Source organism: Phoxinus phoxinus, assembly GCF_949152265.1.
Source record: "Phoxinus phoxinus genome assembly, chromosome: 9".
Classification (NCBI taxonomy): Eukaryota; Metazoa; Chordata; class Actinopteri; order Cypriniformes; family Leuciscidae; genus Phoxinus; species Phoxinus phoxinus.
In genome coordinates, this window is record NC_136884.1 from 911,847 (window position 1) to 937,499 (window position 25,653).

Below are 25,653 nucleotides of genomic sequence, written 5' to 3' on the forward strand. Positions count from 1 at the left end.
ATAACACTGAAACCACCTAAATAAACAAAGAAAAGAAAAATAAGAGAACGGTAATATTGTGTTTTTTGTTTATTTTTATAAATGTTTTATTTATAGCGTAGAAATAAAACACTTATAAAGCATTTCGATTTATAATTATAACGCATTATGATGAATTTCCTTCAATAAAAACCTATGAAATTAATTGTAATAAGTAATTTTAAGTAAATAGTATTTTTAGTTTTGTTTTCCCTCCACCTCTTGCTCTTGCTTATTTTGATTAAAATATAAATCTGCCAAAAAATCTAAATAAATAAAATTATGAGACACGATCAACTGAAAAAATATTCACTGTTTTTTATGGTTTTATTTATTTATTTATTTTCTGTTATATTTTTATTTAAAAAATAAAAACAAATACACACACATCCCCTGTACACGTTCTGGAAATAAATCACTGAGAGGAAAAATATATAATATTGTGTGATCATATGGTGGTCACGTGACCCATCGCGAGCGGCCCAGGCATCATCAGAATCAGAGACAGCAGCGCTAAAAACACACTCTTCTCACATCCACACACACAGGTAAAGATCGCCACGGGTTCCTTTGGGTTTCGGTATCATCCCTAGACCGGTTCCGTTCTCCTAGCACATCCTGATATTGTGTTTTATAGTGGAAAAACAATGAGGGAGCGCGCGAAGTGAGTGTAGCTGCGGAGCTAACAAAAGCCAGACGCGCAGAAATGCAGCAAAGAGGGTTTTATCCAACAACGGGCTGATTATAAACGCGATTTACCGGACGAATCAATCGAGTACATGTAAAGATAGCATCCAGACGGATTTCTCAGAAGTGTCAGCTGTTTAAATCTAACAAGCGCGTATTGTAATCATGTCGGGTTTATGTACTGGACTTCATCGGGATCGTTTAATACATACTTGATTCTTAAAATATGAGTGTTATTTTGTCAGATCTCGGTTATAAGATGCGACATTTAGGATGTTTGTGTCGTTTACTTGTGATCTAGAGCACTGAATGAGTGATCGTTTTAAAAATAATATGTATTAATGTTCCTATACTGTGATTAGAGGGGATTTTTCGAAATTCTGAGGTATTTTTAAACCGCCATTTATTCGGCTAAGAAAGTATTCCTGCTATCTAACAAACTAACTTGTTTTGAGTTTTAACGTATAACATCACTCGAGACTTTTATATTGTAAGTGATGCTCAATTATGATTAATTGTGCTTAATTCTGAATCGCTAATTGTGTTTATATCATGTCTGCCGTTGTCCTCTAAAAAGGAATCCCCGACGCTGATTGGCCGGTGGCTCCTCTGATGCGATGACGACACGCGCAGGAGAATCCCGTGCGCGCGCCGCTGCTGCCACCACCGCCGCGAGCACGAGGACCGGAGCGTTTTCATGCGTCGGTGACGTCACGGCACCATCGTGCGTAATGACATCATGAGGTTAAGCTTCTTCGAGCCTGAAGGAGGGGAAAGTTTTCTTTGAGACTTGGATATCTTCAACCTCTTCGGACACACAGGTGAATTCCCACCTGGATATTCCGGCACTTGTTGTGTGTTAGCCTATCAGCATGATATATGTGCCTTGCTAGTAGTTTTATGCAGTTTTGCGGATGCATTCGGACCGAACGTGGTCGTGAACAGGCAGCCGCTCTCCCCCGGACCCCAAGGACCCGCCGGTGAGCCGGGTGACTTCGTGGATTTGCGTGAATCCGTTCGTGCGGATATGTTCGCGGCTGTGGAAAACGGTCCCGTCCTGTGCAGCGACTCCAACATCTTGTGCCTGTCCTGGAAGGGTCGCGTTCCCCGAAGCGAGAAGGAGAAGCCCGTGTGCCGGAGACGCTATTATGAGGAAGGCTGGCTCGCCACGGGGAACGGCAGGGGCGTCGTGGGCGTGACGTTCACCTCCAGCCACTGCCGGAGAGACCGGACCACCCCGCAGCGCATCAACTTCAACCTGAGGGGACACAATAGTGAGGTAGGGCGCTAGAAACATTACAGAACAAGCCTAAGGTTGGGTGATGCCGGTGCAATCTCCGGATGCCGAAAAAAAAAAAGTGATTTCAAGTCCCTGAGAAAGTAAATGTAATGGCTGTTTAATTTTGCGTGGTTAAAAATTCTTTAAATTCTAATTTGCATTAAAATTGCATAAAAAAAAAGGACTTTGCATTAGTGCTGTAAGCGATTAATCGCGATTAATCGAATCCAAAATAAAAGTTTGTGTTTACATAATAATGTGTGTGTGCTGTGTATAATTATTTTGTATATATAAATACACACACATGTATATATTTAAGAAAAAAATTATATTTATATATAAAATGGTTCTATTTATATATAATATAAATCATATATATAAATAAATGCAGTATATAAATGCAAATATTTCTTAAATATATACATGTGTGTGTATTTATATATACAAAATAATTATACACAGCACACACACATTATTATGTAAACACAAACTTTTATTTTGGATTCGATTAATCGCGATTAATCGTTTACAGCCCTACTTTGCATGCTAACAAGCGAAGGAATTTAAATAATGCATTAGTTCCCAGGATTGAAGAAGTCATTGGTCAAAACAAAAGGTGTGAGATGAACCTTACAAAACGCACAAAATATTATATGCATATTATGTTTAAAGTCCACATGAAATCAAAATGTTTTTGTCTTTTAGTATGAATATGTTAGCATTACTGTTATCTATAAGCTAGCGTCCTCCAAAGATAGATATAAGCATTCAAAACTTACTCTCTCCGGATCAATGATTTGATGACATCACTCTGCACTTCGGCTTCTCATCAGATTTTCTGTCCAATCAAACGCTCTCTAGAATGTGAAGCCCCGCCCCCTTCATTATAAACAGACGCTGAAGCTGCGGCTGAAATCGGTCACTTGTTCACACATACTGTTTACGATTCAGACAGTGTAAATATGTGACCCTGGACCACAAAAACAGTCACATGGGTCACAATTTTTCCCGCTCCTCCGTGAGAGATACGAGACCGGTGCGTCTCACAGGCGCCGCCCATCAGTTATCCCGCCACCGTTCTCCCGCGGCCACCAGTCTCGTCCTGGCAGACTCGTCACGGAGACTCACTAGTAGCCTAGCCTAGTTGTTTAACTGCGCTCTTACCGGTAGGCGTGGCTTGGGCGTGGCCTCGCAGGGCAGCGAAGCAAGTGCATTCTGGGAGTTGTAGTCTTTCATCCCCATAAGCCAAAAAAAAATGTTTTGGCTTTTCTCAGTCTAGAAGTCTCCAAATTCAAAGATAATTTCACATTTCTACTACATAAATGACCCTTTTTAAATACAAATTCATCTTTCCAGCGGTGAAGTATCCCTTTAAAGGCACACTATGCAAGATTTGTACCTTAATATAACAGCTTCGATGGTAAACGAACTGGTATAGGGCCGCTGGCGAAACCAGTAATGCCGGTTTAGAGGTGGTGCCCGCCAAATCTTGCGAGAATCACAGAGAATTTGCTTTACGGCACAACATATACAATTATGCCGTAGCCTAATATTTGTATGAAATAGGGCTGCAACTAACGATTATTTTAATAATCGATTAATCTGTCGATTATTTTTTCGATTAATCGGATAAAAAATAAACAAGCATTAATTTCCAACCCTTTATTCAAAAACAGAACTGACAGTGCAAATTCAAAAAAATCTTCAGAAAGTTCACAAACAGGCTCGGCTCCTTGAACATCCCTGAGCTGTTAAAGTAATTTTTTTTTTTTTTTAATTGACTAACACAAAAAACATACACATGTGCTTTACATCTGCCAAATATATAGGACTTTTTTTTTAAATAAAGTGCACAAAAAGATGTATATTTTTGTTTAAGGGACCTGAGCTGTCAGAACAATAAATAATTTTTAAAAAATAAAGAAAAATACAAATCAGATAACTTAACAGGATTTGTTTAAACGTCAGAACTTGTTCTCCACACTACACTCACAGACGCACACACGCACAGACGCACACACTCACAGACGCACACACTCACAGACGCACACACTCACAGACGCACACACTCACAGACGCACACACTCACAGACGCACACACTCACAGACGCACACACTCACAGACGCACACACTCACAAAAAAATACAATAGATTGACCACCTGGTATGGTGTGTATTTTGCAGCTCATCCTTTCCGAGCATATAGTGAAGTTTCTCTGAGTCATTTAGACTTAGAGTAAAGAATGAAAAATGCAGTGCTGGTCGGACACACTCGGTCTCTCTTGCGCGCAAATAGACTCGGTCTCTATCGCGCGCTCTCAGACGCACTCGGTCTCTTGCGCGCAGACACACTCTATATCGCGCGCTCTCGGACGCACTCGGTCTCTCTTGCGCGTGCAGACACTCTCGCGGTCAAACACACTATATCGCGCGCTCTCAGATGCACTCGGTCTCTCTTGCGCGTGCAGACACACTCGCGCGCAAACACAGTGTCTGCGCTTTTTTAAGATAAAAAGTTTAACTTTTACAAACATTGTCTTGAGACCTTGCATTTTTCTATGAAAAAACACTTTCTAAATGAACAGTCAATGTTTGATCTAATCTAAAACAATGTGATTTTTGCATCAAAAAAACAAAACTAAGAAGCTTTTGCTTCTTTCACTGAGTGTCCGTCACACATAAAGAGAGCGAAAAATAGAGGTGGGTAAAAATAAACCAGATGTAATCTGTTCTCTGCTGGGATTCTTAACCTTGTTGCATCTTTAAAGCGTCTCGACATCTGCCTCTCATATGAAACGTGTACACACACACACACACACACACACACACTCTTTCATACTTTATCTGTAACGTGAGGCCAAATGAGTCTAAAAATAGTCGTTTGGGAGAAAGGAAATATTAGCTGATCTAGTTCGCAGCATATTTAGAGCACACAATATGTGAACTTTAATATGTTTCTAAAACACGTGCTCATTTGAACTCCTGTTCTCCTGTTTACGCCGCTCTCTTTCATGCGCCGAAAGCAGACGTGACAAAAAACAAATCATAAAGCGGTTCCATAAGACTTTATTTTCTCCTTGTGTTGCATGTTTGGCACAACATTGTCTGTGAGAATTCATATTTTTGGGTGAACGATCCTTCAATCATAAGGCGCAAAGATGATTCTCATGTTTTCTACGCAGCTTTTGTCCTGTTACAAGTTAAGTCCACCTTATGTAACCAGATCATGGGTCGCGTCTGAGGTTAAGAGAGAGTCTGTCTGTTGCTAGACTGTATGTCTTCATGGACGTGATGCATTGCATTAAATATAAAAAAAATAATGCATATTATGCATTAAAAAATTAATGCATATGCATTAAAAAAGTAAAAAATTATTAAATAAATATGATGTCCAATACAAATTTGATTTCCTCTGGAATTCTGGAAGCAAAACTAGCTGAAAAACCCTGAAATGTATCGCTTTAACTTTACATTCACAACAACACTTATTATAACTTATTATAATATCGGACTGACGTCATTATAGGACTGGCATTGCTCACTTCATTCACATAGTCACATTTTTTCTAATGGTTCGATTCTCTTAAAGGATTAGTTCACTTTAAAAAAACTTTTGCTGATAGTTTCCTCACCCCGATGTCATCCAAGATGTCCATGTCTTTCTTTCTTCAGTGGAAAAGAAATGAAGGTTTTTGATGAACACATTTCTCCATATAATGGACGTCAATGGGCCCCAAACGGGTCAAGGTCCAGATGACAGTGTCAGCGCCGCTTCAACGGGCTTTAAACGACACCAGACGATGAATACGGCTCTTATCTAGCGAAACCATCGTCATTTCAGAAATAAATAAACAAGTTTAAGTTTTATAAGCACAAGCGCTCGCCTTGCTCTGTTCTGTGATGCGCGTTCGTGACGTCACGTGATACACAGTTACGCTGTAAAGGTCGATCTGTCCTGACGAAAATGTTCTTTTAGGCTTTTTAATATTCCAACACCAGGATACACACACGAGATGGGCATTTTACACGATAAACTGACACAAAGACATTTGAATATGTGTGTATGGTCCTCCTCCCGCACATCTGTAAACACTGACTCGTCAAGCGAGACCTTTACAGCGTAACTGCGTATTACGTGACGTCACGAACGCGCATCACAGAACAGAGCAAGGCGAGCGCTTGTGCTTATAAAACTTAAACTTGTTTATTTATTTCTGAAATGACGATGGTTTCGCTAGATAAGACCCGTATTCATCGTCTGGTGTCGTTTAAAGCCGTTGACTGGAAGAGTTTGATTCGAGATGTTCATGGAATTAATATGTTAATTATGTAGTAATGGGTGTTTCGTTTCCGACACGCTGTAAGTGGTCGACCAATCACAACACACTGGACCGTCTTGACCAATCAGAGCAGAGCAGCTCTCAGAGAGGCGGAGTTTAGAGAGACTGAATCTTCGAATGAACCGTTTTCAGACTCTGAGGAATCAGGTGATGTGCAAAGAATATTATGAGATTATTATTATATAATATTATGAGATGTGTTTTTTGCCCTTGGATGCGTGTAAACCTGTTGTAGGAGATGCCAAAAATTACTGTGAGATGAAAAAATGCACATTTTCAGAGTTTTAGTGTCAGTACTGCATTAAACTACTATATATAATGTATAATAGTGCATATTTGTGGGTCCTGATAATGCCAAATGTCTGATGTTACCAGTAAGAAGTCTATACATTATTTTATATAGATTTATTCAGTGACAGCACGAGCATATTCGTCTAAAATAATTCAGTATTTTCAGCTTCAGGATCATGAATATTGTTATTCTGGAGTCTCTATTGTTCATCGGGTGTCCAGCAGCAAGTCCCAGACTGTACAGTCACTCGTCACCCGTGATGAGAAGGCCACGTGTTCAGCACGCGTCTCCACACGCGGGAGTGAGTTAATAAAGCAGGAGATCACGGACTCTCCCCGTGGCGTCGGGTCCTTCAGCACGACACGTAATCCCAGCTAAACCTGCTTCAGTCTGATCTCGTTATGAGATCGCAGCGCCACGGTCCGCCCGAGCCGGACGACTGTTCTCTGGCCTCAATATAGACCCGTGTGTGTTTACCTGCGCCTCTGGCATTATGGGATTGCTCACACGTTGTTTACACACAGTGTGTGTGTGTGTGTGTGTGTGTGAGGGTTCATACAAGATGCTTAAAATACTTGTAAGTCCTGGAAAACCCTTGAAAACAGCCATATTTACGGAGAGGTGCTTGAAAACTGCTTGACTTGTTTAAATACAATTCATATGAAATTTTTAGTTTTTTTCGGAAAAAAAAAATATATGAAGTATGCCAACAACATTATTATTTATTGAACAATACTAGCCATTATAAACTTTGTATTTTAATGTATAATGTTGTATTTTGGATAACTTATATCTATCATTTGAAAATATATATATTTAAATCCCAGCAAAAAAAACAAAACAAAAAAACATATATATACTATATATTTTTATTTTTTATTTTTTTTTGCTGGGATTTAAATATATATTTTCAAATTATAGATACAAGTACAAAACAAAATCTACATTTTGCATAGATACAAAACTAGGCATTTATTTTAAATATTTAAATCCCAGCAAATATATATTTATTTATTTATTTTTTTGCTGGGATTTAAATATTTTAAATAAATGCCTAGTTTTGCATAACAAAATTAAAATAAATAAAATCCATAAATGCTTTTTGTCTTATTGGAGGCCTTTGCATGCTAACAAGTAAAGTTGTTCAAATATATTAGTCTATTTAAATTACCGGTAGTGCTGGGCAACAATTAATTGCGATTAAATTATAATTATTTTGCATAAATACACACCCACATGCACGTATACTGTATATTTAAGAAAAATGTGCTATTTATTTATATGTGAATATATATACATGCAAAATATTATACAGATAAAACTGCTCAACAAGCTTCAGTGTCAGCGGCGGGTCACGGTACGGTAACGGTGGCGTGTTGTCGCTCCTGGACTGTAGGTGGTGCTGGTGAGATGGAACGAGCCCTTCCAGAAGCTGGCGACCTGCGACACCGACGGCGGGATCTTCGTGTGGATCCAGTACGAGGGCCGCTGGTCTGTGGAGCTGGTCAACGACCGAGGAGCTCAGGTGAGGCTGACGGCATCGTGAAGCTCACGTCTCGCCCACTGATGGGTAATGTGCTGAGACACGGCAGGCTGTTTCTTCACTGGTCAATTTTGAGATTTTGGGATATTTGTCTTCAATAACACGTCTTTTTTCAGATTTGTGGTGAAAAAAAAGTCTGAAATGCACATTTATTTTACTAACTGTGTCTGTTTGCGTCTGTAGATTCCTCATAAATTCAACAAAAGTTGGCGTTAGAAAGCTCTCTCTCTCCTGTACAATGCTGTCGGATCCAAATATGGTCATTTCATTTTTATCAGCAGCCAATCGTGAGAGTAAAAGGGCTGAATGCACAATCTCATTGGCTGATGATAAATCTTTAAAGCCCGTTTTCTCTCAAAATGACTTTTCTCTCATTCTCCAAGTCTGAAATCTCCACTTCAGTCGCACCGATACACACCAAACCTTCCAGTCTTGTGCCTAGTTATATTATGAAGACATTTACTGAGGGATTTGTAATTATATTATTCCTAGCCTGATTTATATAACATTTTATTCCAAAAAACATGGCAAAAATCTATTTTTTAAGGCTATTGACAGTATATTCTGATTTACAGAATAACAAAAGTAGATATCCATAAATCCCTCTGTCATTTTTTCCCATCTAATATGTCAACACAATGAAAAAATTTTTTTTAACCTGTCTTTATCCAATACTCAGATTTCGTTTTTTAAAATATATGCAAATTAGCGCAGATTTACTTAGATATAGCCTAATTTGCATATTTAAACATTAAATTACAGAAAACTTGTAATACATTTTTTTCTCGTCTTAATGTAGGGAATCAACTGGGAAAGTTTCATGGTGATATCTGCTAGTTAAAAATTTTACCCTATTCACCTGCAGTGTCTCGCCTTAATTTACTGATAAAGCGGCTTTATCAGAGCGGCTATATATAAATTAACTACTAAATTAATAACTTTTTTACAACATAAATGACCCATCACTGAACTTACTTAAAGGGTTAGTTTACCCATAAATGTAAACTCTGTCAGTAATTCCTCTCCCTCATGTTTGGATGAGCTAACCCGTTTAAAACCGGACCGTGACGCCGTTTTCTTCTGGACACACACTCGGTTGCATTATTTCCCTGTTGTCTCTGTGAAGCTGCTTTGAGGCGCTCTGTGTTGTATAAAGCGCTGCATGATGAATAAAGCTGACTGCACTGTACCTGTGCAGGTGAGTGACTTCACGTGGTCACATGACGGCACGCAGGCTCTGATCTCCTACCGGGATGGTTTTGTGCTGGTCGGGTCGGTGAGCGGTCAGCGCCACTGGTCCTCTGAAATCAACCTGGAGTCTCAGATCACATGTGGGATTTGGACCCCCGACGACCAGCAGGTAACGACCTCTGAACTCTCCTGTATAGCAGGGCTCTATGAAATTAAATCATTACATTTTTTTTTTTTTTCAGAAATCCCACGTTTTTTGTTTTGATTCTGTAAGATTCTTTTTGGATTCCATTTTAATGGTTATTTTAAGTTTACAAAGAATCAGAAAGCGCGTCTAATTCATTAAAATCATGAAACTTATGCAATTTAACAACAATTTATTTAGTTAATAAAAGTTCTAAACATAAAAATAGGGCCCTATTAAATCCACTTTTATTTATTTATTTATTTCAGTTTCAGTTTACTCCGGTTTATTCAGTTTTAATAATCAAAACACGTCTAATCAATTGAAATCATGCAATTCATTCAATTCAACAGCAATTTTTTTAAAGGTTACATAAAATGTAATATTTCCCCCCAAATCTTCTGTTTTCATTTCTGTAGATTCCGGTTTAATGGTTCAACTAAATTTTTATTATCAAAATGTCTCAACTGAATTCATAAATCTTTAATAATTTATAATTTTGTTTTTGTTTTTTACAATAACAGGGCCTTATAAAATAATCTCTGAAATGCTTTCTTTTTTTTCATATATAAATTGTATATTTATTATACCGGTATAATTTAAAAAAAATATTTATTATATTATATTTTTTACATTTCGGTAATGTCTATTTTTACTTTCCTAGATTTGATTTAATACAAATTTATTTGCAATAACAGTGAAGCCATGAAACTTAAACAATTTAAGGTTGCACTTTATTTTAAGGTGTCATTGTTACAGTGCAATTATATATGTAAGTACGGAGTAATAATAATTAACAACATGAACTTATTATAGGGTGAGGATTAGGGTTTGGTTGAGGGTTATTTGCATGTAATTATGGAAAATTTACCACGGTAAGTACATGTAACTTAACTGTAAAGTATTTTTTTCTTCTTCCCACTCCTTTTCGAATATGCAATGGACAATGGTTAAAAAAAAAAAATCTGGCTGTAACTATTGTTAATTATTATTATTTTTTTATGTTCAACTTGATTTGATTTGTGTACTCGATTTTATTTTCTTGTCGAATGTTCTTTTTGCATAAATTCGAAATAAATAAATAACAAGGACACTGTCAAATGTGTTATCCAACCTTTCGAAATGCACTCAGATAAAGTGTAGTAATGGTGTCGTTGCCCCTCAGGTGTTGTTCGGCACGGCGGACGGGCAGGTGATCGTCATGGACTGCCACGGCCGCATGTTGGCTCATATCCTCCTCCACGAGGCCGAGGGCATCGCCAGCATGGCCTGGAACTATCCCAGCTTCCTGGTGGAGGACAGCAGTGAGAGCGACACGGACTCGGATGATTACACGCCTCTGCAGGGTAACACCGCAACCCTAACCCTAATCTTAACGCAACACTAAAGAAGATCTTTTACCTTATTATAATGTTTCCAAAATCGGTTTGGCGGTTCATCAAGTCGTAACGGTGAACGGCCCTATATCTGCTATAACCACACAGATCGGGTCGCGTTTCTGTAGTTCTAATGAGACATAAGAAAACTACAAATTTGGCTTGCTTTACGTCAAGAGTTACAATAGTCATTACCGTATTACGGAGTATAAGTCGCTCCGGACAATAAGTCGCATCAGTCTAAAAATGCGTCATGAAGAGGGAAAAAAACGTATATAAGTCGCACTGGACTATAAGTCGCATTTATTGAGAAATTTATTTCACAAATTCCAAGACCAAGAACAGACATTTAATCTGGAAAAGGCGAGTTATTCAGCTCCACAACAGCACACAGAACAACAGCTGAATAGTGTCCGGTGTGTTAGCGTAACACATTAACAGTTATTCAGCTACACATTAGCATAAAGAACATATACCGGAGGCTAAAGAGGCTAAACTAGCATTAGCCAGCGAGTCCAACAAGTTACCGGTCAGCAAGTTCACCAAGCTCCCGATCTCACTCCTCAACACTGAATCCATCGAGTTCTTCCTCTGTGTCGCTTCTGAACAACTCCGCTAACTAGAGCGCCCTCTCGCGGCTGTAGACGGTAATGTTTTCTCTTGGTTAATCTCAGTCAGTATGAATTAATTTTGATATATAAGTCGCACCTGACTATAAGTCGCAGGACCAGCCAAACTATGAAAAAAAGTGCGACTTATAGTCCGGAAAATACGGTAATTCATTTTTCTTCGTTTCTGATGTCACAATACATCATACTTTCATGAAATCATGCATCATACTCTACCTTGTTTGTGGACATCGTTCATTCCAGAGCCGGCGCTGGATAAACAGCGAGCGTGCGTCGGTAGACTGCGGTACGCTAAATTATTCGCGACAGCGGTAATGGACAATTCCGCTTCCAACCTGTAGGGCGACCGCAGAGGAAAAGTGCTTTAGTGTTGCTTTAAAGGCCCCCTGAAATCAATACTTACTTTTTTAGCTCTTAGTATGAACATGTTAGCCGTAAGGTTATGAATAAGCTGGTAGACTTTAGTGCAGTCTGTGTATCCCTAGTTAGTTATAATAACCCTATAAATTACAAAATAAAAACATAAAAATCAACACATTGTGAATGAAACGACCCCTAAAACACTGTTTTCTCTCCAGTGCACAGTCTGAAGCCGGTGTTGACCGTCTGCTTCACGTCTGGAGACATCAGTTTGATGAGCAACTATGATGACCTTTCACCGACGTTAATACGCACTGGCCTCAAAGGTGGTTCTTTATACATTTCATCTATTTATTTAGTCTTCTGTGGAGCTGCTTTACAGCAGGATTTATATTTGATGATGGAGTTTGCATCATTGATTTTGTTATTTTACTGTGAAGCTGCTGTGAAACGATCTGCTGTATAAGAACAGAAGGATGTCTATTAAAATGCAAATTGATTTCCTGTGTCGAGTCTGTTTTCAGACTGGGGAGATCAACACAATCTAAAATAATCATTATTTGCTTAATCAGTACACTGATGCCATGTATAAATATGTGAATGATCATTGTTACTTTGCTATATTTTTTTTTTAAGTGCCCCTATTTTGCCATTTTAAAGGTTCCTACTGTATGTTTACATGCATCCAAGATCATAAAACACTTTAATTTTCTAATAATATCTATTGCAGCATCAGCTCTTTTCTCTCAGTCTCTGAAACACTTCGTTCGGAGATTCAGTCTCTCTAAGCTCCGCCTCTCTGAGAGCTGCTCTGCTGTGATTGGTCAGATTCAGTCTCTCTAAGCTCCGCCTCTCTGAGAGCTGCTCTGTGATTGGTCAGATTCAGTCTATCTAAGCTCTGCCTCTCTAAGAGCTGCTCTGTGATTGGTCAGATTCAGTCTCTAAGCTCTGCCTCTGAGAGCTGCTCTGCTGTGATTGGTCATTATCATATCTGGATCTCAGCTCTTGATCACAGTGATACGAACAGTAAGGATGGCGTGGGTTTTACCGTATAAATCTCAGAAAACAGCGTCTTCTCGACACGAACGACACAAACCAAACTCTTCCAGTCTCAGATACACTACAGTGTTTGAGGGCGGGGCTTAGAGACGCTGCTCAGCCAATCAACACCAGAGGCGGGCATTATGCAAATTAGCTACACGTGAGACTGGATTTACTGACTCGTTTCAGCAGATCAGAATCACTTCTTGCTTTAAGGAGACAATAACTTTATTTGATCTTTTAAAACTTTTACATCCACACACCGCACTGCATGAAAGATCATATCCACAAAAGCATAAAAGGGGCACTTTAAATGTTTTTACTGATGAAAAAATGATGTATAAAGTACTCTACTCTATACAAAAGTAATGTGTGTGATGTGTTTGACAGATGTGGTCGTGCAGTGGTGCTCTCAGGGCGACTTGCTGGCTGTTACTGGGATGGAGAGACTCGTAATGACCTCTGACCCTTCCCAAGTGACCCGAAATGCCATTGTTAAATTTTACAATGTTAGTGGTGAAAACATTTATTCACTGGAAACACCTGCTCAGGTGAGTGTTTGCTCGTATAAACACACACACCCTTTACTCTGACTGTAATAAAAAAAAATATATATTTTCACTCAGAAATTGTTAGTAAATTTCACATATAATTACCAAAAATATGCAGATATGCAAGTCAAAAAAGCACGTCATTGAATCTTTGACTCAACCGATTCGTTCAGGAATGAGGCAGTTGTTTATGAATGAGTCATTGAATCTTTGACTCAACCGATTCTTTCAAGAATGAGGCAGTTGTTTATGAATGAGTCATAGAATCTTTGACTCAACCGATTCATTAAAAAATGAGGCAGTTGTTTATGAATGAGTCATTGAATCTTTGACTCAACCGATTCTTTCAAGAATGAGGCAGTTGTTTATGAATGAGTCATTGAATCTTTGACTCAACCGATTCATTCAAGAATGAGGCAGTTGTTTATAAATGAGTCATTGAATCTTTGACACAACCGATTCATTCAAGAATGAGGCAGTTGTTTATGAATGAGTCATTGAATCTTTGACTCAACCGATTCATTCAGGAATGAGGCAGTTGTTTATGAATGAGTCATTGAATCTTTGACTCAACCGATTCATTCAAGAATGAGGCAGTTGTTTATAAATGAGTCATTGAATCTTTGACACAACCGATTCATTCAAGAATGAGGCAGTTGTTTATGAATGAGTCATTGAATCTTTGACTCAACCGATTCATTCAGGAATGAGGCAGTTGTTTATGAATGAGTCATTGAATCTTTGACTCAACCGATTCGTTCAGGAATGAGGCAGTTGTTTATGAATGAGTCATTGAATCTTTGACTCAACCGATTCGTTCAGGAATGAGGCAGTTGTTTATGAATGAGTAATTGGTTTGACTGTGTGCTCATGTGTACTCAGAGGCCGATCAGTACGCTGTGTTGGGGCCATCGAGACTCACGACTGTTTCTGGCTTGTGGCCCGGCGCTGTACGTGCTCCGCGTCGAACACCGGGTCGCCAGCTTGCAGATGCTCTGCCAAAAGGCCATCGCCAGTGCGGTTCACGAGGAGAAGGACGTGGCCAAGCTCAGCATGCCCTCTCGCCTCAGCACATACGTGTCTTCTGCCTTCGCTCCCACCGTTAAGGTACAAGATCTAAAGTTAGTTTTGGTTCATCACTTCATTTCATGGAATATCCTTGACAATTGCTTCCCATTTGTCTTTGTTTTTCTGGCACGCTCTCCTCCCTTTAGCCTCCCATCCCAGATCCCAACAACATGCGAGACTTTGTTAGTTACCCGACAACCGGTAACGAGCGTTTGCACTGCACCATGAAGCGCACCGAGGACAACCCGGAGGTCGGCGGCCCGTGCTACACTTTATATCTGGAGTATCTAGGAGGACTTGTTCCTATTCTGAAAGGCCGGAGGATTAGCAAACTTCGCCCTGAGTTTGTCATCATGGACCCAAAGACTGATGGGAAGACAGGTGTGTGTATACAAGTACCAAAATGCACCTTTTTATTTACAAGACATGTGGAATTCCTATACTTACTAAGGAGTGGTGTTGTGTGTAACTCATTACAAGTAACTTGAGTTAAGTAATCGGATTACTTTTCCTGTTTTAATTACTTTATGTATTTAATCTCACTTTATTAACCAACTTTTTTGCTGCTGACCTTCCAGATCTAATTCAACCGTACTAATAAACAAACATTTCTTTAGATTAGATTTAGAAGTAAGAGTGTTGAACTTCTTCTCCTCTGTCCTATTGTTTTTTAACCCCTTAAGCGGCACCCCCCTTTTTTTTTAATAGACATGAAAATGCACATTTCGAACTTAAATGGTTGTAAAATTCATAATTCTTTGGAATATAGATGTAAGATTGGTCTTGTTTTAAAGAAGACATTTGGCAGATTTTTGTAGAAGTGAAATAAATTAAGAAAGTTAAACAGAAAAAAAAGTTTTGAGTTTATGAAAACGTACAATGTTAAAAATTGTATTCTTATTTTATATAAAATATATATTTTCAAAACCTGGTGGATTCTCAAAATGCAAAAATCTAAAGTTGTGTTTCAAATGTTAGGTTGATATCTCAAAAAATGAGCGTTCAGTGAGATTTAGTTTGGGCGCAGTACCACACTTCTCCACTAGTGGACATTACTGCCCATATAAGGGCGCCTCCATTTCCATGTTGTTTGAGTCTGAACCATTATTTTTACAATTTTCATACAATTTATAAAGTAGACATCCTATTCAGAAGTAGTGTTGGAAGTTTGGCAGATTTTGAAATGAATTCAGCCTCTAAGAAACACAGAAGAACACGTATGTGCATTATAGCTCGCTGCACATCACTAATGCTGAATCTATTATTATTTTCTTTATATTTAAAACATTTTCAGACCTTTTTTTCTAAAAGAATTGAATGGATGCTATCTTTTTAACTCTTGGCATGAAAACAAACTGAGGTTTCTACCATTCTTTCATGATTTTTCATGTTCATCGCGATTTCAAAATAAAGGTCTGAACACGCCTCAGGAGTATGAACATATTCTTGTTGCAAATTGATAAATTACGGCTCCTCTGTAATGTATTTAGGGTTAGGGTTGAAATTAGTCACCAAATATGTAAACTAGAGATTGTAAGCTTTCAAATGATATATAGTTTGTCAAGATTAGTTTAGGTTTAGTATAGGATATTACTGTTTTAAATATGTAATGGCTGATGCCAATATAAGGGGTTAATCCAGAATAACAGCGGCTAAAAGGGTTAAATATGCATTTCCTTCATCCTGAGGATTTACATTTACCAAAAGTATAACTTTTTGTTTATGTTATTAAAAAACAAACAAGCAAGCCCAGTCCAGGTGAGAAAAAGTAACGTAAAAGTAATGTAACGCATTATATTTCATAAAAAGTAACTAAGTAACGCAATTAGTTACTTTTTTGGGAAATAACGCAATATTGTAATGCATTACTTTTAAAAGTAACTTTAAGTAACTCTAAGGAGTATAAATATAAACAAAATACATCACACAATTACAGATACCATTGAAATGTCACATTTATGTGGAGAAAATCTAAATGAAGTAAGGAGAGAAAAAAACTGCACCAAAATGCCATACTGGTTCTAGTTCCTCAAATTGTTTCTTTATCACAGATGAAGTCTATGGCAACAACTTCATCCCCTCCATGATTGACAGCTGCAATTGCTCAGATTCGAGTGACATTGAGCTCAACGATGATTGGGTTGGAAAGAAATCACCAAAGATCTCCAGAGGGAGCAAGTCTCCCAAACTTCCCAGGTAATGCATGCTATTTAGATTTGTGAGAACATTGTTAGACTGTATTGCTTTTCTTAAAGGGATAGTTCGGCCAAAAATGATATTAAACCCATGATTTACTCGCCCTTAAGCCGTTCGAGATGCATATGTCAATCATTTTTCAGACAAACACATTTTCAGTTATTTTAGAAAATGTCTTAGATCTTTCAGTGGTTATAATGTCAAGTTATGGGGTCCAACTCCTTCAAGTTGCCGTTGCCGGAAGCCAGTTATCTTCATTTATAAAGGTTTAAATATGTATATTTTTACGACAAAACCGCACGGATTACCCTCAGAAGGCCTTCGTTTATCCCCCTGGAGCCGGATGGATTACTTTTGTGAAGGATGCATGCACATTTTTGGGACTTGAAGGAGTTAGACCCCATAACTTGACATTATAACCCCTGCAAGATCTAAGACATTTTCTAAAATAACTGAAAATGAGTTTGTCTGAAAAATGATTGACATATGCATCTCGAACGGCTTGAGGGTGAGTAAATCATGGGTTTAATATAATTTTTGGCCGAACTATCCCTTTAAAGTCCCCCTGTAGTCAATAATTGTATCCTTTGAAACTCATCTTTAATCACCAAAATTACATATTTAGTCTTCATGTCGTAAAATAGCTTGAATGTAACTCGACACCTTTGCCTCATTTAGTATACGCAGTTCTATGAATATGCAAATGAGCCCCGCCTCCACTCACTCACTCAGAGATCCACTGGTTGATGATCACACGTTGATCTGATTGGTTACAAGGTAGTGTGTGACGTCAGAAACACCAGCGATTTCAAACCGTCTTTGGTTCACTGCAGTTTTAAGCAGAAAATACCCAGCAATGCTGTCGACTTATGAATTTACACATGATTTGTGTTAAAGCATATATTAAAAACACCACATAGACACATAAACAACATTAAAAGCTGGATTTTCACCACAGGGGGACTTTAACTTATATAAGAAGAATAACTGTATTGCACTTGATATGGTTAAGCATTGATAATTTCATTGAGATGCAAAAACATTTGCAAGATTTGATCATTTGTAATCACTTGTAACAATAAATGCATGAAAATACAGTTAATCTTAGTAGCATGAAGCTTCAGAATTGCATAAGAAACAGATTTTTTGAGGATCCTCGTGATTTGTTAAACTCTGTTGTACTGCATGCTCTCCCACAAACTCACCTTGAACTCTTTTCTTCGTTTGCTACCTTCTCTGTAGAGACTTAGTGTGTCCCTTTACCAACAGGATAAATATAGATCCCCGTAAGTCCCCCAAGATCTCCCGAACCACGCAGGAAATATCCCGATCGCCACGGTTACCCATTCGCAAGCCCTCCATTGGCTCTCCAAGTTTGACTCGGCGAGAGTTTCCCCTAGATGACATCACACAGGTACTGCATTTATTTTTTTTTAGTTATACACCACATTTTGTAAAAACATACATTTGCACACTGAATTAATATTTATGTCTTCTTGCTTTGTAGCACAATTATCTCGCGCAAGTTACGTCTAACATTTGGGGAACAAAGTTCAAAATTGTGGGGCTTGCAGCATTTTTGCCAGCAAATCTTGGTGCAGGTATTGTATTTTTTATTTTTATTTTTTCAGTAATATGAACCACAAGATATGTGGTTATTAGGGGTGTAACAATATATCATGTCACAAATATATCGCAATACAAAACTGCGACTATGTATCGTGGATAGTTCACCCAAAATTAACATTTCTGTGTGAAAAAAAATCACGTTTTCAGAGTTTTAGTGTCAGTACTGCATTACACTACTATATATAATGTATTATAATGCATATTTGTGGGTCCTGATAATGACAAATGTCTTGTTACCAGTAAAAAGTGGCCTATACATTATTTTAAATATATCTAGTCAGTGACAGAGTGCAGCATATTCGTCTAAAATCTGTATTTTCAGCTTTTGAATCATGAATATTTTGATTCTGGTGTCTCTATTGTCCTGTGCATTGGGTTTCCAGCACCAAGTCCAAGCCTTTTAATTTACAGACCCAAATTTAGCATTTTAATCAGCAGTGCATATTATGTTAAAGGGATAGTTCACTTTAAAATGAAAATTCTGTCATCATATACTCACCCTCAAGTTGTTTCAAACCTGTATGAATTTCTTTCTTCTGCTGAACATAAAGGGAGATATTTTGAAGAATGTCGCTAACCAAACAGTTAACTGGAGCCATTGACTTCCATAGTAGGAAAAAAAAATACCATGGAAGTCAATGGCTCCAGTTAACTGTTTGGTTACCGACATTCTTCAAAATATCTTCCTTTGTGTTCAGCAGAAGAAAGAAATTCATACAGGTTTGAAACAACTTGAGGGTGAGTATATGATGACAGAATTTTCATTTTAAAGTGAACTATACCTTTAACCTTTTATAATAAGTCTTGGAGTATCGCAATAATATTGTATCGTGATATGTATCAAATCGTGACATGAGGGTATCGTTACACCCCTAGTTATACAAAATCGATTTATGCATCCTACTTGCCTAATTTAATATATATTTCCCATCTTACTAGTTATCTACAAGACTAGTTTGCTTCACCTCCAGCCCAGACAGATGACCATATACCTCCCTGAGGTGAGGAAGATCTCAGTGGAATACATTAACCTACCTATGTTTAGTCCTAATGTCTTCAGTGAGGATGAGGATGACCTGCCGGTCACGGGAGCATCAGGAATCACTGATGATAATCCAACTTGCACTGTCAACATACCCATTGCCCCCATACACAGCCCCGCCCAAGCCATGTCCCCAACACAAAGCATCGGCCTTGTCCAATCCCTACTAGCCAATCAAAACGTCCAGTTGGATGTGTTATCCAATCCGACGTCAACTGTGGCACCACCTGGAGTTTCAGTTTCAGACCAAGGACAGCAGGACAATGTGCTCACGGCACAATATACCGTTCCTGCGAGGTATTCCAGTCCTGGACAGGTAATATTTGGAGGAATGGATGTTGGTCGGCTTTTAGTTGTGCAATCCCAACAACAGCAGCAATCACAACAACAACAACAACAACATCAGTTGCAACAGCATTATCAACAACAGCAGCTACAGCAACAGCTTCAACAATATCAACTGCAGCAGCAACAGTTATTGCAGCATCAGCACATGCAACAGCAGCAACAGCAACACATGCAACAGCAAATCCAACAGATGCAGCAGCAACAGCAAATGCAGCAACAGCTTCAGCATCAAATCCAACAGCAACACATGCAAATGCAACTTCAGCTACAGCACCAGCAAATGCAGCAGCAGTTGCAGCAGCAACAACAACAACAGCAGCATCAGATCCAAATCCCCGTTCCAAGTTTGCCCTCAGGTCAACCATCATGCCCAGTCATTCAACTTCCCCAAACTACAATACAAGTCGCTCCCCCTTCAGCAGAGCACAGTACAGAGCGGGTGGAGCACGAGCTCCTCCTTAAAATCAAAACGACTCGTTCTGCCCCACAACTGGCTGAGGGTGATGCCGTGGTTTTTACCGCCCCTCTTGAGATTAGCAAAATGAACCCGCCGCCTCCTTACCCCGGCACGGTTTCAGCCGTTTCTTCTACAAGCTCCACCTCATCGGGGAGCAACACTAGCACTCAATCCTCAGGGGACGCTTGCCTAAAGAAAGGGGATCTGACTCTGTATCCAACTGGTGCACAAGCAACTCAGTACCAAACCCCATTGGGCTATGAGCGCATCACCACGTTTGACAGCAGTGGAAATGTGGAGGAGGTGTGCCGTCCGCGCACGAGGCTAGTTTGCAACCAGAATGTTTACACGCTTCAGGGCCCGGGAAGCTCTGCAACCCTCAGGGTCTCGTCATCTTCCTCTACTGTTGACGGGAAGAAGGCGCAATTGCCCTACGCCTCAGCCACGTTAAACCGGCTCACTGTGCCAAGGTACTCTATACCAAGCGGAGACCCGCCTCCTTACCCTGACTCAGCCAATCAGGTCGGAGGAGGGCGAAACCCCGGCCAGAGATTGGACAGCGGCTTAATTCATGCTACCTTGAGGCGAAACAGTCGGGAAGCTGCGCTAAAGGTTTCCCAGATGCTTGATCCCCAGAGGACTCTTCCCTCCAAGGCTAAAGCTAACACCTTGTCCGCTTCGTACCAACCGAGAGGACCGACGGCTCTCTATACGTGCAGTCAGTGCAGTAGTAACAATGGGATTAGCAGTGGGGCTTCCAGCAGTGGGAGTAACGGGATAGCTGGTGGGACAATAATCAGGCAAGATTTTCCACCTTCAGGGGGTGGTGCGCCTCACAGCACTGTCATAGTGCACTCCAACAGTGCCTCGCCTTTGCCTTCCCAGTCCTCCTACAATTTGCTCAGTATGGATGGATCCGGTGGCAGTGGAAACCGAGACAGAACTGAGTACATCAACTCTGCCTTCACCGAGGACGAGTCATTGAATCAGTCTCTACGGCAAATGGCTCTTAACACGGAGGTGGTGAGTTTGACAGTCAAACGGCCGCCTCCGTATCAATGGGATCCGTCCGCTACTGAAGAGATCTGGGTTCCTCAGGAACGTACGACGACTCTTCCCACTTCTGGAGTCCCTCCTGCTTCCCACAAACCTCCTCCACTCGTTCTCAGCGCCGCACAACATCTGGATGTTTCCCGACACCCGTTTGTCCTCTCGCCCAAGTCTCCGACAAGTCCTAATGTCACAACTTTCCAGCAAGCAGGAGCGTATCAGATTGCATTGCCCTACCCAACAAGTGCAGGGTATAACGGTCCCCCGTTAGCTTCTCCACGTCCCCAATCTCCCAAAGAGTTGGTTGCTCCTCTTCCCTTTTCCCAGCAAGATCAATCTGTGGTCTTGCCACCGGGTTACCCACCAAATTTGCCTAACCTTGCTTGCTTCCCACCAATGTACCCTGGGACGACGACTTGTTCTAGTTTACCGGTGACTCCCATTTCTCTTCATCCATGGGGTTCTTATAATCCCTGTCCACCTTTGCCAAGTCCTCAAGGTCCTGCTCCGTCCCTTCCACCAAAGACTTCCCATATGTTGGATAAACCTGTTCTTTCTCCTCCTCCTCAACCACCTCCTCTCTCTTCACCACCGCCAGATCTCCAAAATGTGGTCAGTCCTCCGGAAGCAATTGCTGAAGCCGGGGAAGGCTTTCAAGAAGTGCTTTCGCTCAACGAAAGCCCGGTTCCTCAAAGAGCGGATAGGTTTGGGAAGAAGAACCGAAAGCGGTTGGAAAACCCTCGGACAGATGAAGCCAACGTTCCTGCAATCACAGAAGGAGGCGGAAACAAGTCTAAAAAAGAGGGTCGTGCCCTTGGTGACTTCAACTCGCTCATATCAAGCCCGAGATTAGGCGGACGGGACAAGAAGAAACCCAAAGGCCAGAAAGAGCAGCTGAAAGCCAAAAAGCTAAGCAAGGCCACTACGAACGAGTTCCAGGACAGTTCGGAAAGCGAACCGGAGCTGTTCATCAGCGGAGATGAGCTGATGAACCAGAGCCAGAGCGGGAAAAAGAGCTGGAAGGCAAAAAGAAACTTGCGTGCGGGAGGATGCGAGCTGGACGAAATCAAGTGTCGAAAGGCTAACGAGAAAGAGGACCGTGGCCTCGGGAGCCAGGGGTTCGTCTACATCATGGCCAACAAGCAGCCTCTGTGGAACGAAGCCACGCAGGTTTACCAGCTGGACTTTGGAGGAAGAGTCACGCAGGAATCGGCAAAGAACTTCCAGATTGAGCTCGAGGGGAGACAGGTACTCCAGACATCTAGTGCATCTACATCTAGGGCTTAGCGTTAACGCTTGTCCAATGGACTTTATGCACAGCTGAACTTTAGCCAGCTCTTTTGTTTCCTGTCTGCCATTATTGGACAAACTGATTAATCCAGGTGTGTCTGATTATTGTTGTTGGTCAGGCACACCTGGATTAATCAGTTTGTCCAATAATGGCAGACGGGGAAACAAAGGAGCTGGCTAAATTTCAGGAAGTAGTGCAGCTGTGCATAAAGTCCATTAGATTTTTTTTGAATGGGAAAGTTAAAGAGAATTTGACTTGTAACCTGATTAAATCGCAAAAAGAAAAAAAAAATTGTGATGGGCAACGATTAATCGCATCCAAAATAAAAGTTTGTGTTTACATAATATGTGTGTGTGTGTGCTGTGTATAATTGTTTTGTATACATAAATACACACACATGCATGTATATTTAAGAAATATTTTATATATATAATAACGTATAACGTAATTATTATTATATATAAATATTTCATTTAAAAATGTAAAAGTCTTAAATATATATGTGCATATGTGTTTTTATTTATATATATATATATATATATATATATATATATATATATATATATATACAAAATAATTATACACCGTACACACACATTATATGAAACAAACTTTTATTTTGGATGCGATTAATCGTTGCCCAGCACTTAAAAAAAAAACTAAAATAAAGCAAATAAACTGTGATAATGTGAGAAATGTTGTAGTTGTCTGAATAAATTTAGGTTTGACTGTAATCTAATTTAATAAATTGATCAAATACAAGAATTTAATATAACAGATATAGCTTCATATATATGTAAATGTAAACTCTGTCAGTAATTACTCTCCCTCACGTTGTTCCAACCCCGTAAGACTTTCGTCAGAACGGAGGCTCGCTATTGGCCGACGCTGGTCATGTGTGTGATGATGCGTGTGATGCTGGCCAATAGTGAGCCTCCGTTCTGACGCACAACCCAGAAGTGACCTCACTCAGAGACACAGAGTTCTTGTTTTTGTGTTTTTTTTCCACACAGAAAGTATTCTGGTCGCTTGATAAACTGAAGGTTGAGCCGCTGTCGTCACTCTGACTATTTTATACAAGCTTCAGATGCGGTTTGGTTTGCTAACTTCTCTCCTGCTTTGCTCCGTCCAGGTGATGCAGTTCGGGAGGATCGACGGGAACGCGTACATACTGGACTTTCAGTATCCCTTCTCAGCCGTGCAAGCTTTTGCCGTAGCGCTCGCTAACGTCACCCAGCGCCTCAAGTGATCGCCTGCGCCAACAACACCATTTCTTTCTTTTGCTCTCCAGTTTTTTTGTTTTTTCCCAGTTTAAGATGCAGTACTAATACTTGAAAATTACATCTGGGAAGTAATTGCCACATTTTCCAAGTGTTAGCGGTACTACTGGGCACTGAAATCAATTGCTGTACAACATACTGTCATTTTACTAATTTTTTTTTGTTGTTTTTTTTGCATAAGATGCTAACGTGTGTCAAACTCTGCGGAGGTCGCGTCTAAACACACTTCCAGGGACTTTGCCCTTGGAGTTCAATTGCTAGCATCAGATTTAGATGCTTTTTGGCTTGCGGTCATAAAATGCATTTTATTAACAAATAGTAATAAGACTGAATATCCAGTCTTGTAGCTGTACTCTGTTCGGATGGACTTGCTTTGGCAGACAGAGAACCCTGAATAAGCTCAACGGTCAAACCATTGATGCGGTGTTCACAGGGACGTGCAGAGAGTTCCTCAGGGGCAGGGGCTCAAATATAAAAAGGGGCATATATATAAATATATGTGCTTAGCATCACAGAAATAAATTATATTTTTTAAAGTATATTAAAATAGAAAACCATTATTAAAAAAAAAATAATCTGTATTTTTGATCAAATAAATGCAGGCTTAAAGCGCATAAGGGACTTCTTTAAAAAAAAAATAGTAATGTGTGTGTGCAAAAATGTTAAAATAATAAAGTCACCATTTCGCGTGTTGTTGTCAGGCAGCCTACACTTCACATTATAGGCCTGCAGTAAACTATGATAGTTTCATAATGTAAACGGTGTATCAATATAGACTAGGCCTAAATTCAAGTGACTTGAATACTATACTTACCATTAATGCTACTTTTGGTGCTGGTTTGTAGTCAATTAACATCCATTAGTTCAACGACAGAGATTCAGATGACTTCAATGTAAATTCGTCTGTCCATGTAATTTTCAAATGATTTATTTATAAATGACCGTCCAATGATATTTGAACTTCTTGTGCCAGATGACGATTGCTCGGTGTATTATGCATGACAAACAGGCTTCAGCGAATTAAGTAATATTTTAAAATATGTGTTATGTGGATTTTTAATTGAATCGACACACAACCTTTTATTATAAAAAATAATAATAGTAATAAAAAAAAAAAAGCTTTTTTTTTTTTTTTGTTCTGCCGTCGAGCCATACTTACTGAAAGACGCTCGACAGCATCGGTTCCCAAGCAGACTGTGTGGGATACCTACGTGTACACTAGTACATTTTCATTCTAAAACGCATAACTTTTGCTACGGTTATGCCTGCCGTCCACACACTACTCCGGAGTTTTAGAGCCTCGAAAAAGGAGACCGTCAGTCAAGACCGAAGCAAGACACGCACAACTTGACGCAAGTGACGCAACCCATAGCAACGCGTTATAGCAACGACACCTCAGACTGACAGAAACGTAAAAATAAACGTGAATTTAGGCTACTTTAGTCTTGTACACATTGTCATGTAAATTATAAGCAAATGCATTTTGTTTTATTGACCACAATATTATCAATGGTATTTGTTTGAGAAGGGCACTTTTGATTAATTTTGAAAAAGGGCAGGGGCTCGAGCACCCAAAGCCCCCCCCTCTGCACGTGCCTGGGTGTTCATTAGCACTAGATGTTTTTTAGTCTAATTCCTCTTGAATGTTTTTTTATTTTATTTTTTTCATCCACTTTTTTTACCGTCTTCATCCTTCCTGATTATGCATATCTTCCCTGCTAAGCAATAGGTGGGTAAGATGTGCCAATCAGAGCTCACATCCCCAAAAAAAAAAAAAAAAAAAAAAAAAAAAAAAGTGACT

General features: G+C 39.6%; 1 protein-coding gene across 1 annotated transcript; it reads left to right on the forward strand.

The window, feature by feature from the left end:
* Positions 1–60: 60 nt before the first annotated feature.
* tulp4a (TUB like protein 4a) lies at positions 61–25,542 on the forward strand. Its single transcript, XM_079623904.1, has 14 exons — positions 61–566; positions 1,283–1,984; positions 8,013–8,141; positions 9,358–9,519; positions 10,700–10,880; positions 12,118–12,225; positions 13,331–13,491; positions 14,374–14,598; positions 14,706–14,940; positions 16,611–16,755; positions 18,025–18,169; positions 18,263–18,356; positions 19,324–22,529; positions 23,705–25,542. The coding sequence occupies exons 2-14, from the start codon at positions 1,733–1,735 to the stop codon at positions 23,819–23,821; spliced, it is 5,160 nt and encodes a 1,719-aa protein (XP_079480030.1). The 5' UTR covers positions 61–566; positions 1,283–1,732; the 3' UTR covers positions 23,822–25,542.
* The last annotated feature ends 111 nt before the right edge of the window (positions 25,543–25,653 follow it).

Coding starts and splice junctions, on each gene's coding strand:
- tulp4a (XM_079623904.1), top strand. CDS start 1,733: ATGTTCGCGGCTGTGGAAAACGGTCCCGTCCTGTGCAGCGACTCCAAC. Junction 1,985..8,012: donor TGAGGGGACACAATAGTGAG/GTAGGGCGCTAG, acceptor CCTGGACTGTAG/GTGGTGCTGGTGAGATGGAA. Junction 22,530..23,704: donor TTGAGCTCGAGGGGAGACAG/GTACTCCAGACA, acceptor TGCTCCGTCCAG/GTGATGCAGTTCGGGAGGAT.